Genomic DNA, 12,914 nt, shown 5'->3' with positions numbered 1-12,914 from the left:
AAAATGGAGAAGCTGCTGTTCAAAAAAAACCCTGGTGGTTAAAAAGGTGGGTGCAGTTTCACTCCTGGGTGCATAAGGTAAAGCAACTGAAAAAGCCAAGGTCATGGTGCCATAGGTAAGGAGGTTACTTCACCAGGGGAGGGTTGCAGAGCCTTCTGGAACAAGCAGCTTTAAAGTCTTGATGTGGCTGCTTCTTACAAGTTCCATTTACTTTTTTTTTTTTCAAGTTATGTTTGTGGAAGAGGAGAACAAATCCCCACACAATATGCAAAACAAGACATTTATTCTTAGAAAAGCAGTCAGGTTTATGTACAGTGAGCCACAAAGGCTGAGTAAAATCCCAACATTGCATGTCTTCAGGATCCTTCCAACGTGCCCTCTTTGACAATGACTCGTGCAAGATTCCGGGCAAGAGCAAGTCTCAGCATTTCCACTTTCATTGTCTCATCATCATCATCCTAAAAGTGAGCAAAGTTTGGGTCAGGCTGCTGCTACACACAGGAATGAGCTGGTGGGTTCTTTTTACTGAGTTTTGGAAAGTTGAGATGCAGGTGATTAAAAGGAAGAGTAGAGGTGTATTTACCTGTCAGAGGGACCTCCTGAGAAGAGTAAAAGCTACATTTCCTATTTTTTTAGATCAACACAAGACAGCATTGCCAAGCCTTTCCCTTTTCTGGCAGCTAGAGGTTTGCATGTGGAGCAAATGGCTCCCTGTTCTGTGCCTGGAAAGTTTCACAGCTTGAGCTGTTACAATGGCAGCATCTCAGCTTTTCATTGCCCGTGTAATTTCCAATCATTAACCTTGGAAAAGCATCACAGTCTAAAGCAGCAGAACAGTGAGGAGGGGCAGTGCTCCTCTACTGGTTTCTGCCTAGACTTAGGATCTCTTGATGACACTGGCCCAGGTTTCCCAGAGAAGCTGTGGCTGCCCCATCCCTGGCAGTGTCTCAGCCCAGCTTGGATGGGGCTTGGAGCAGCCTGGGCTGGTGGGAGGTGTCCCTGACCATGTTGGGAGTTGGGACTGGATGAGCTCTGAGGTCCCCTCCAACCCCAACCAGGCTGGGACTGTATGATACCCCTCATCTGGCTGTCCAGTACCACCACACACCAGCCTTGGTAACTCAGGCTCTCCCTCTTTTCTGCCCCCAAGCTGGAATATAAATGTAAAGCATTTCCCCTGACCCTCCCCACAGCCCCACTCATTCATTATCCAGTTGTTCTCAAAACAGAAGCTACCTGGAATTTCTGCTTATCCAGCTTCCCTGCTGTCAGGTCTTCCAGGCATCGCATCAACTCGTAAGTCTGCTCTGCTGAAAATATCACCTGTGGGAACAGACATATTTAGTGAAAACAATCAAGTTTAAGGACCTCACACAGTCTGAGAATATAACTGAGAGCAAAGGAAGGCTTTCACACTCCCTGAGATCCATTCTAACTCTTTTAAGTCATAGAATCAGAGGCCAATTCAGGCTGTGACATTGGGAGGTCTCTGGTGCCACCTCCTGCACAAAGCAGAGTCAGCAAGGAGGGGGCTCTGGGCTTCATCCAGTCCATGGGTCTGAAACTGCTGAACTGCCATGTTCTTGATGGATCTTGGAGCAAAAAAACAGCTTAGAAGAGGGAAGCACACTAGAACAATCTTCAAGCCAAGGACCAGAAGGAACTGGATGCAGTGAGTACTTAAATTATCAGCAGGAATGTTTTCCACTGCTGTTTTCTAAAAGCAAAGAACAGAGTTACAACTTCATTATCCTGCCCTGGGTCCTGTGCTCCCACTGGCAGGGCACTTAACTGTGCAGCTCTGAAACAGCCACGAGCTGATTTTTTTTTGCACTGGAAGTGCAAGTCCTTGCCTGGGGACAGAAAGGAGGGGGTCACCAATCTGGGGTACCTTTTGGGAAGTAAAAAAAGGATGTGGGTGGCTCTGGCACACGTGACCAGGCTGCTCACCTCTTTCTGCTCCAGCAGGGGAAGTGCATCTGTCAGCAGTGTCATCCAGAAGGAGCAAGGAGCTATGTGAGCAGTCATCAGCATCAACAGCAGCTTGGCAGCTTCAGAGAACCTCTTCTCCCCGTACAGCCGGTGGAACTCCCGGTACTTGCCTGCACAGGGGTGTTGGGGAAGGGTAAAAAGGTGTCAGTGTCTGTCAGACCTGCTCAGGCCCAGCATCCTGGGAGGATGTCTGTGATCCTGGGAGGATGTCTGACCCTGGGATGGGTCTGTTTGCTCCTGTGAAGCCTGTGGTAGAACCATCCCCACCTGAAATGTCTCCCACAGCTGTGTCTGAGGGAATGGGAACCTCAGGCATGAAGGAAGGTGGAAACTGAGGCTGAAAAGGCAGTTAGAAACTTGCTGCTGTTCTTGTGTGTGAGTGCTGAGTGTTTGCAGAGTGAGCAACAGCAGGAGTGGCTCAGAGAGGCTGGTGGTGTCTGCAGAAACCAGGGAAGGGAGGGGAGAGGCAGAGGGCTGAATGTTCTTTTGATACTGCAGAGTATCAGGAACTCTGAAAGGTTTTGTTGTCTTCCTGACTGTTTAAATGGAAACTGAGATTTTTGTTCATGTGGAAAGTTCTGCTTTTGTTAGGAACTACTTAGATCAATTCCCAGCACGAGAGAACTGGCAGAGGATGAGAGTGAGTTCTATTCTGCACCTTTGTTTGTACCCACTGAGCTGTCAGGATACTGGATGTGATGATTCCCATTCACCTTTGACTGAGCTCAAGATAGAGACCTGTGAAGCTTGTCTAGCAAAAGTACAGCTGATATTCCTAAAATCTCCAAAAGAAAAACATGAAATATGCTCAGGCCTTTCAGGATTTTTCATAAAAAACAGAAAGGGAGGTGATTTCTCTATAAGCACAGTTACACCAACTACAAATCTTTGGAAGTGATGCACTGGGAGACACTGGGCATACAGAGGAATGAGGGGTTACCTGTTAGGTAAATCACAGCTTATAGGCTTAATTTTGGGTAAGGGTTAAATGAAGAAAACACAGTTGCAGTTTTGCAAGCTTTGGACCTCATGGGAACAGATCAAGTTCAACATCAAGCTCACTGTAATGCTGGTGTCAGCCAGAAGGGAGTCAGACCAATTGCCAACAGCTGTTCCAGATTGCTATTAGATTTTGGCTGCAGTAACTGGGCTTGCTAACTGCCACAGCTCCAGAGAAAGGTGCATTTTAGCTCCATTTCCTGCCTTGGTCCATTAATCAGAAGCCACAGAGCAACTGCAGCTCCATGGGCATTACCACAGCCTGCATTTGACCCTGCCAGGAGGAGGAAGCTGTGGTGTGTAAAGGAAAAGAGCTGGAGGCCCCTCTGCTGTTATTTGGCTCAGCTGCTAAAGTGAAAGGGTCTGAGAGCTCTGCTGTTTGAGTGAGCCTGAAACTGACACCCTGAACCAACCAAAGAGGTTGAGGTTTTGAAGAACTTCTTATAAAGTTAGTAGAATGATCATGTTGTCAAAATATCATAACCCAGTGGTTTAGTCTTCTAGGGAAGCCCCCTAAGGTCTTCCAGATTGTGTTTGCTAGTAATTCTAAGATGCTCTAGGTAGTGACACAGTCTGGAAAGAGATTAAGAAAGAGGCAAGATACAAATGTCACAATTTGAGATGATCCTGCTCAAAGCAGTGCAGAACAGATGCCTACTGTGAGTGCAATTGGAAATGCAGCCTCCTGGTAGCAAGCAGGCTGCATCCCACATCACATTCAGCCATTTGGTTTCCCCTCATCACTAAACCAGGATATAGGCAGATGGAGGAAGAAAACAATCCAAATAATTCCATGGAGTTAGATATGTTCTAAATAACAGACCAGAATGAAAACTGGAGGTACTTCTTACCAAGAAATGTTAGCCTGTCACTCAGCAGCATGGATGGTCCCAAATTATCAATGAGGTCTAAGTCTGAGAAGCAGCCCCTTTCACAGTAGTCCTTCAGGAATCTAGAGTGAAAATAACACACCACAAAAGTTTAAAGGGGAGAACATAATCCACATAATTTTGTATCTGCTAATTCCTTCTCAGAAAACTTTACCATACCACTGAGTTCCATCCTAATCAACCTCCCATGGAGGTTTCAGAAGACAACAAAATGTTCCCAGGGAGTGGCCAATGAACTGGTGTAATGTGCATTTAACAGACAGGGTTTATTCTTTGGATTTTGTGGTAGCTGAGATCTATTCTTCAACAGGAGTAAGGGAAGGAAGGATCACAGGAAGCTGAGGCTGGTGGATACAAAAAGAACACTCCCAGATCATAACAAAAGCTCTATTTTTCTGCTTTGTAAAAAAAAAAAAAAAGTTGATAAGCAGCAGGAACAAAAACAATTCTAAAAGCTTTTCATCTGTTTTGTCACAGCCTTCATTATGGGTTAGTTTTTTTTTTCAGAACTGCTTCCTGTGATGGTTTTCTTTCACCTTCTGTTGAAAGAAATACAATGATTCCCACTCCCTCAAAGAACAAATGTAAAAAAACAACAACCCAGCAATCTCTTACTGTATTCCCTTTTTTACTGCTGAAGTATTGCCTGGCCACCTACCCAGGGTGATAATTTCAAAATTATACTCTTAACTATGCAAAGAGATTGGTACCTGCCTATTTCCAATTAGCAAAAAAATCCACTACATGGATTGCTAGAGATTAAAAACCACAGAGAGTTCCTTTATCTTTTGTCTAAGGTTGGCACTCACTTTAGGCTAAGTGTTGGCATTCACTTCAATTGGTAACAACCCCTGAAAGGTCAGATACTGTGACAAGCTTGTGAAAAAACAGGAGTAGAACAAAATTCTGCTCTTTGTTAGAGATAATTGTGGCTTGCCATTTTTTGCAGAAATGGTGAGTTAAGTGGCTCCCACTGACTTGTTTGGAGACTGCAGGGTGAATTAGACTGGTTAAAAAAAATCTGCTGAATAAAGCACAGAAGGGGATTTTTCCTCCACCCACATCAGTTCCCTGGTTTAGCTGTACCAGAGCAAGTGAAAGGACAGTGCAGAAAATAGAGATATTTGACAAAATAAATGTTTATCAAAGCAAGGTCTAAGAGGGTTGGACTAAAGCAAATCTGTTTCACCTCTAGATTTTATGAACTAAACCAGTGTAGAATAGAAATAGCTGGGTACTGCAGGTGAGAGCACCCAGAGATGTTCTCTGGTCTGCAGGTTCCTGCTCTGAGGGAAAGACAATCCCAATCTGCCTGCAGCAGGAGCTTCTCTGGTCCATGGCAGGACAGTAGCTTCCTCCCAGTCCTCCCACCCCACTGCAGCATCTGGCAGCTCCTGACTGACTCACCGATCAGAGATCAGTGTAGCAAAAGCTGCATCCTTAGCTCTGATGCTCCAGGACAGGGCAGAGCCCAAGCGATTGTTCCGCAGAGCTTTCATGGCCATGATTTTACAGATGCTGCGAACTTAGGAGAAAACAGAGGAGAGGAGGGAAAGAATTAGTTTCAGGAGGGTCACTTGTATGGCTACAAAACAATGAGATTTATGAGTCACCCACCTTGTTCATGCATCTGCCTCTGCTCACAGATCCTCAGCACTTTGAGGGCTTTCTGTTCTGTGTTGAGGGGGATCCGCTCGATGTGGAGCTCCAGGTAGACTCTGCCATACTCTGGGCAGTGGTCAAAGTAATCAACCCCCAGCTGCCAGAGGCTGGGAGAGGGGAAACAAATCATCAAGGTTTCCAATCACATAAATAAGGACAATAGTAAAGCTACAAGGAGAATCTGAGTCTGCACTAATAACAGTTAGCTCTGATTAATTTAGTACTCAGAGCTAAAATGATTTTTACTTGCTACCAAATACCAGTCTCCTATTATCCAGATCTGGAATACCAGCTCACCAGTGCTTTGCTTTTTTGCTTGGTACCAAAAAAGCCACAGTATCAGGAGCCATTCTGTCCTGGTCAACACACTTGGTGGGTTCTAATAGATCTTTAATTCAAGAAAGGAAACACTCTGGTGATCCTTAGGGACAGTGGTTTCCATAAGTTTTTGCCTTTTTACTTCACTAACATATAGTTATTTGCTTTGGCTGCTTTGATATTTGTCTTGCCTATGAGGAAAAAAAAAAAAAGGAAAAGAAAAAAAAAAAGAAAAGAAAAAAAGAAAAAGGAAAAAAAAAAAGTTACTACCTGTGATGGGAGAAGAGTCCTGAGGCATACTCTAGCAGAAGGAATTCCCGCATATTGGAACCAAAACTGAGGAGAGGAAAGAGAGAAGTAACAGGCACTATTATTTGCACCTCACTGTAAAAACCTGATGATTTTATTTCACAAGTATTTTTCATTTCTGCAGCATGCTTTTCTCACAGGCTGTCTTAACTAGCTTTGTACCCCAGGCCTAAGCATGCTGGTCAGCTTTCTTCTTGAGGAAACGTGCCAAAGATTTACAGCACTTAGCAAATACAACTTAGAGAAAGTGCTTTAAGAAACAAACTTCAAGGAAATTCAGTTAGCAAAATTCAATTATTCAAACAAATCTATTCAAAGTATAAGTATGGAAACTCTAAAGAGGAGTTCCCCACCATCCCAAATACTCAGAAATATTTGGGCCCTTGATTATATTTCAGATAGAATTATATATTTTGAAAATCTTAACACTGTATTGAGGCATTGTTAAATATCATATCAAATGCATCAGGTCAGCAACTGCTTCTGCTCCTCAGAGCTCCTGCACTGCCCATTACTGCAGAGGTGTATGCAGCACCTTTATTTTGCATCTTCTGGAAATGCAGAATCCTGATGGTCCTTTTCAGGCAAACCCCACGGTGCCATTTCAGCCATCCTTGCTTCCTGGTGTCTGAACAATCAGTGCAAATAAATACTTACTAGAGATTGTGAGATTGCAGGAGTTTACAGTGATCCAGTAAGTCAGTCAGATGAGCCACAAACCACCAGTTGCTCAGGGCAATGCTGTATAGGGAGCAAGCAAAAGGAAAACAAAACTTAAGCCTAGCCACTGCCAAGGGATGTGTCAGGTTTTCCACAGGGATTTCTTGCCAATACTGAGCTGTATTAATGTCTGGTTGCAATGTCCCAGACTTCATGGAATACTTAATTGCTGCCTGCTTCACAGATTCTTGCTTAATTCTTGGAAAGGCTGATCAGGTGGGTGGTACTCATGTTCTGTACCCCAAATACTGCTGGAGTGAATGCACATAGAAGTAAGAAACTTAATACTCGACCTGCATTCCTTGATCACTTCATGCATTTCAAATTCAAAGGCTGCCATTAAAATTGTGTCCAGAGGCTCAGGGCTGCTTTCCCCACCCAGGAACAGGTCCATACTAGACTGTGGAATGAGATTACAAGGCATGATAAATGCAGAGGTTGTGAGATGGTAAAAGGAAACCATTTGTTTGGATGTAGCACCCTCATTTAGGTTACTTTGTGGGAAATAATATGCCATAGAGACTGAAGATATTAACAAAAATGTTTTTCCTTATTTTAGCACAAGGAAAATGGGAAAACAATTTGCAGGAACACAGCTGGTAACATCAGACACTGAAGAGAGACTGGGTCTTCAACAATTATTGGTCCATTCTTTGAGTCTTCCACTCCACTTACAAATTCTAGAAAATATCTTACAGGTGTGTAGCTGGGGTAAGATGTCAACCCTCCTAAAGTTTTTCTTTAAGTACAGTAACCCTTGTGTGCATGGGAAGGTGAAAAATATATAAAGAATTCAATGTCATGCCTGTGCATAAAACCTCAGGTCCATTGGCTTCACAGTTGGGTGGGAATAGAGCAGGCGGGTCACCAGGAAGTGGTACCAAGTGGTCATGAGCTCTTTCTTCTCCAGGATGGCATCCTCATCTCCCAGCAGGATCTAATGGGAGAAAACCAGGAGGAATTCTGCAGATTCAGCAACCTACACAGCTGCATAGTAACCCTTCGGATGCACTGCTTCCATTTTGCAAAGCTCAGGATTTAATCAAATAACAAAGCACAAAGATCCTTCTCAGAGCCCAGTTTCCTAATCAGCCTCATGGCCTTGGACACAAAAAGAAAATCATCTGCCTGTCCTTGCAAAGACTGCTGCAAAACAAAGAGCAGTGTACAGAGGAGTGGCTGAAACCTCCTGATTTAATGAACAGATTATCCAGCATATTAATGTTACTTAGAGCTACACAGGGCTCCTGAAATACACAAGGATGGATCCAATACTTGTCCAGAGTTTCCTTCCTTCCTAGCAAAAACATACCTTGCAGATGGATTCCATGTGGGAATTGGAAGCAAAAGTTCCATCCTGTAGGTACCGCTGACATTCCTCATGCCAGTGCTGCCATTTCAGCTCCATCTCAGTCAGTGTCTGGGTGTTGCCAAGCTGAACAGAGGGTAAAATACATAAAATAATGGCAAATTACAACAGTTGCTTGGGATGAACTCAGTTCTTAATGATAAAAAGCTAATCACAGGACTGCCATGAAATTGTTCCTTGTCCTACAGTTGCATGTGAAATGTCTGACTTTACTCATCTGCATCAGACAAAGCTGAGCCTGTCAGAGATTCCTGTGATGCAGCAGCCATTTCTCCTCCACAAGGAAATGACTCCAAGAGAGGGGAACTCTACTGGTAAAGTAGTCTGAAATATTCTGTACATGAGAACAGTTCTCAACAGGAATTGCTTCAGACAACTGGAGAATGTATCCTGCTGTGAAAGTTGTCTAACTGTGTAAGTCTGCTGCCTTTTTAATCTGAATGGTTGGGGTTTTTGGGCAATTCAAGAACAAATATTATTACTGTAAAAGATAAAGGCTGAGGTGTTTTAATGATGAACAAATTGTGGTGTTACAGATGGCTCTCTCTTCCCAATGGAACTGCATGAAAACAATCCACTTTGTACATACACTGGGCACAGGCATCTTCTTCATCAAGTCATCCAAGATTCTGCACATGTTTGCTGATGTGGGATTGGCACTGGCTTCCTTGGAGAGCAGGTGCCTTGCTTCATCCATTCGGCCTTGCAGCACAAAGACATCCACCTGAAAACACCACCTGACTGTCAGCACTGGGCAGGGACACCAAACACCCAGCAGGAACCTCAGAGGGGAATTCAACTGGTGAGCTAGGCAACTTCAGTGGAGTTGAAGTGCTGTAGGCCCTGATAATTCAAATACACAGTGCAAGTCTTGCCCTCTATGGGCCAGGAAAGTGAAAGGATTGGGATGGGAACGAGGCAGAGGAAGATCTTCAGGGTGGGTTCACCTTAAAACCTATACAGGCAGACAGCAGTGTTGCTGGTATCAGTTTGAGATATCATCTAGCATTGGGGGAGGAAGAGGAAGGCAGAACACACAAGCATGAATTTCCTTTGGTCAAGAACCTTGTAGGTGACTCCACTCACCACGTTCCAGAAGAGCTCATGTTTTGATGGATTTTCACTGCTCAGGACCTCACGGACCATGTTGTCCACATCACAGACGTGAAGTCGAACCCAGTCAAGGAGGCGAAGCAGGAGGGGCCCAGCTTCATGCAGAGAAGATTTCATCCTGTTAGTTCCCAAGTGTCTGTGCCCAAACTGCTGTTTGCCATGCTCATTAGATGAGGCTCACTGATTGGATTTCTACCTGCTACGCTCAAATTACAAAGGAACAGAGCTCCTGAAGCACCAGGCTGCTGGCAAATTTCAGTGTGGAAAATTCTAGACAGAAGAGCAGCACAGTCCAGCAGAAAACCCCAAACCCTAACCAGCTTACCTGAAGAAATTAAAGGTGAGTGACTCAGATCATAAATCTTGCAACACCAAAAGATATATGGAATGGTTCTGTTTAATTTTGTTATTATTAGCTGAATGTGAGGAAGAAATCTGGCACTAGGTGATCAACCTTTCTTCAAATTAAGCAATCCACAATTTATGAATCTCTCTTCTGAATTCTAGGACTGTGCAAGTAGTGTGCGTTTGTTTGCATAATCTAATTTCCTTAATAAAATATTTCTGACTTAAAAACTAAGTGTAAACAAGCTGACTTCAAAAACAGCATCCTGAAGTTAAGGAGTTGCATCAGACATTGTGTAAATGTCAGCTGGCATCAACGTATTTGATGCTTAAAGATGTGTTTATGCTTAAAAGTTAAATAAATTGGCAACAACCTCTGATATTCCTCTTCTTCACTACCTTTCTGTCAAAAGTATGATTCAAATTGCAGTGATCTATATATAAGGATGAAAAGTACAAGGCAAATCTAATAGCTTGGCATAATTCAGTATAAAAAAGGCAATTTACTGAGGCAGAAGAGGTATTAAAAGGCTCATTGACACTCATCATATCTCTAAAACATATTAAAACACGGCACAATGGCTGCTATAGGCATTTTAAACAAATAAATATGCAAACAAAAAGCCCTTCAGCTTTAACATCAGGGTAGTTCCCTGCTCACCTGCAGCTGCTTCAATGAACAGAATCTCACACAGGTTCCAGATCAGCTCCATTGCAGACAGAATAGAAACCTGAAGAAAAGCATGACCATGCTTCAGATTTAGTAATAATTCCAGTTATGTCTCTTTTAACCACACAAAGGCACCTGCTGTCAGTAGCAATCAGTTAAGCTCTGTTCCTACAGACAAGATGTCAGTGACATTTCAGAGATAAAAACTGGAAGACAGAAACAGGCCACAACTTCTCTACACACATTCATCTTAGAAAACACTGAAGCTGTTTGACTATTTAAATGCAATAATAATCTGTCATCAGTGGGCTACACTGTAGTGCTACTTTCAGCTTGTTTGCACTCAATATTTAACAAAAAGAACAGCAAGGGAAAAGAGAGGCAAATGAAGCAACATCACTGCAGCTAATAGAACAAAACTATTGTGATCAGTCTGCTCACATAACCCTCTTCTGGTGTCTTGACAATTCGTGGTGAACACCTAGAGGTTGCTACAAAGGCTCTGACTGGAACTTGACTGTTTGAGTTTGGTGAAATTTCAGACAGGTGAGCTCTGACCCAGAGCTGACTTTAAGATGACAAAAAAACATCACACCTGTAACGCTGGATATTTGTTTAAGAAATGGCAGTGAATCCTGATGTTTGGTGTCTTTTTATTGTTTTAGAAATACAGGAGCCAACTGTTTATTCCCATTTCCTCTTGGTCACAAACTACACCAAATATACTAAGCCAGAGTTAAATCTCAAGTGCCCACTGCCACAGTGCTGGCCTTGATGACTTTACCAGCTGGTGAGGTGCCTTTAGCTGTGACTACCTGCCAGGGCTGCAGATTACCTGAGTGCTGTACTGGGTCTGCAGGGCAGCATCCTGGGTTGAAACTGAGGGAAGAAAAAGGAAAGTCAAAGAGCAACATATTTGCCTTTCATAGCTCTTTTTGGCCTCATAAATAAAGACAGCACCAGATCACTTATGAAGCACAGACCTAGCTGAGTAGACAGAAGGCAAAGCTAACTTTATACAAACTTTGTAATTTTTTAATGAATCCTGTGCAAATCTGGGTATGGCTACAAGGCAAGGATGGAAAGGAAGAGTAAAATCTCCCACTTTTGGGGGGAAGCAAGCTGTTAATTTGGACTCAGTTTCCAAAAAAACTGCAACTCAAAACAGGAAAAGACTTGCAAATCCCCAGAAAATCAGTGAAAACATGGGGGGGAAAATATCTCTGACCACATTTACAAAACATCTTGAAAATCTCCCTGATGGAAAGGGAGTCTTGACAGTTACCAAAATCTCTGCATGCTGTTTTTACAGTAGCTGTGGTAACTTATAACTGAAATCCTCCTTTTATAGTCACAACTAGAGTTTTTCTTTTACTGCAGTAAGAGAATAAACTTACTAGCTGCCTGATGCATGTCTTCCATACAGGCTCTTATCACTGATCTGTAGTTTTTACTCACTTGAACCAATCTGTCAAACACAAAGGCTTTGATTAGAGAACTGCTTTTAGTCTCATGCCAATTGCCCACTAAAGCCTCAACAGTTTCTGCACAGGGCAGACACTCCCAGCCACAGCACTGCCCAGCACTGTTACTGGAAGGATCAGGACCTTGCTTTGTAAAATTACCCCCTCTCAGTGACTCAATCTTCCCTAATATCCAAACCTCCCTTGGCATAACTTGAGGATATTTCCTCTTAATGTCTCACTTGCTCCTTGGGAGAAGAGACTGACACCTTGCTACAGCCTCCTATTCTGCAGACTAAACCCCCCCGGGTCCCCAGCCACCCTTCGTAAGACTCGTGCTCCAGACCCTTCCCCAGCTCCCCTGTCCTCCTCTGGGGATGCTCCAATGTCCTTAAAATGAGGACCTCAAAACTGACCCCAGGATTCCACGTTTTCCCTGCTCCCCCTCTCCATCCACTCACTGCGCCTTCCGCGACTTCCCCGCCAGCTCCTCCTCGCTCCGCTGGAGCCCGATGAAGATCCCGTGGGACTCGTTGAAGAGTTTCCGCAGGGTCTGGATGTAGATGTCCTGATCCCTGCGGACCACGAAGAGTCGGGAGGAGCCCGGCCCTGCCTCCCCGCTGCCTGCAACACATCCCGTCAGCTCCACGGGCAGAAGCTCCCGGCCCGCCCTGCCCGCTCCCCGGCCCGGCTCTCACCTCTGCGGCCGTACAGGGTCTCGCACACCAGCACCTCGGCGGGGCCCCAGGCGAAGCACAGCTGTCTGGCGGAGGGGTCCGCACCCGGCACCACCTGAGAGGGGGAAAGGAGGCTCATCAGAAACCCCCGCAGCTGCCGCATCCCCTGCCCGGACCCTCCCGGCCCTGCCCTCCCCGGCCCGCACCATCAGCGGCGGCTCCGCATCCAGCTCCTCCATGGCTGCGGCCGCGCTCCCCTCCCGCCTCCCGCCCGCCGGAGCTCCGGGAGGCCCCGCGGGGCTGCCCGCTCCACTGCCTGCGCTGCCCATTCCGCTGCCCGTTCCGCTGCCCCTGTCCCCCGCCTCTGTGCCCCCGCAGCCCCGAGCT

The 12,914-nt window shown here is 44.9% G+C and overlaps 2 protein-coding genes across 2 annotated transcripts in view; one reads left to right on the top strand and one right to left on the bottom strand.

Moving 5' to 3' along the window:
• Positions 1 to 266: 266 nt before the first annotated feature.
• NUP85 (nucleoporin 85) lies at positions 267 to 12,889 on the bottom strand. The gene is made up of 19 exons (XM_071764030.1): positions 12,734 to 12,889; positions 12,549 to 12,642; positions 12,312 to 12,474; positions 11,785 to 11,855; positions 11,223 to 11,266; positions 10,379 to 10,448; positions 9,346 to 9,467; positions 8,849 to 8,983; positions 8,203 to 8,325; positions 7,696 to 7,827; positions 7,184 to 7,290; positions 6,828 to 6,911; positions 6,132 to 6,197; positions 5,499 to 5,650; positions 5,289 to 5,406; positions 3,843 to 3,943; positions 1,951 to 2,102; positions 1,237 to 1,323; positions 267 to 458 (listed from the first exon to the last, which is right to left on the bottom strand). The coding sequence occupies exons 1-19, from the start codon at positions 12,854 to 12,856 to the stop codon at positions 357 to 359; spliced, it is 2,046 nt and encodes a 681-aa protein (XP_071620131.1). The 5' UTR covers positions 12,857 to 12,889; the 3' UTR covers positions 267 to 356.
• ATP5PD (ATP synthase peripheral stalk subunit d) overlaps positions 5,316 to 12,914 on the top strand; it is an 82,162-nt gene continuing 74,563 nt past the window's right edge. The window contains exon 1 of the mRNA XM_071764053.1: positions 5,316 to 5,375. Coding sequence (XP_071620154.1) covers positions 5,331 to 5,375 — 45 coding nt within the window. The 5' untranslated portion in view covers positions 5,316 to 5,330. The remainder of the gene's footprint in view (positions 5,376 to 12,914) is intronic.

The sequence above is a fragment of the Heliangelus exortis genome, chromosome 20 (genome assembly GCF_036169615.1).
Source record: "Heliangelus exortis chromosome 20, bHelExo1.hap1, whole genome shotgun sequence".
Taxonomy (NCBI): Eukaryota; Metazoa; Chordata; class Aves; order Apodiformes; family Trochilidae; genus Heliangelus; species Heliangelus exortis.
Note: the sequence above shows the minus strand (reverse complement) of the source record. Positions and strands in the feature narration are given on the sequence as shown.

Excerpts from the sequence above, each read along its gene's own strand:
- NUP85 (XM_071764030.1), bottom strand. The coding sequence starts at position 12,856 with ATGGGCAGCGCAGGCAGTGGAGCGGGCAGCCCCGCGGGGCCTCCCGGA. Across the intron at positions 10,449-11,222 it reads AGACCCAGTACAGCACTCAG|GTTTCTATTCTGTCTGCAAT; the intron begins GTAATCTGCAGC and ends GCTTTTCTTCAG. Across the intron at positions 5,651-6,131 it reads GGACTCTTCTCCCATCACAG|CCTCTGGCAGCTGGGGGTTG; the intron begins GTAGTAACTTTT and ends CCCCTCTCCCAG.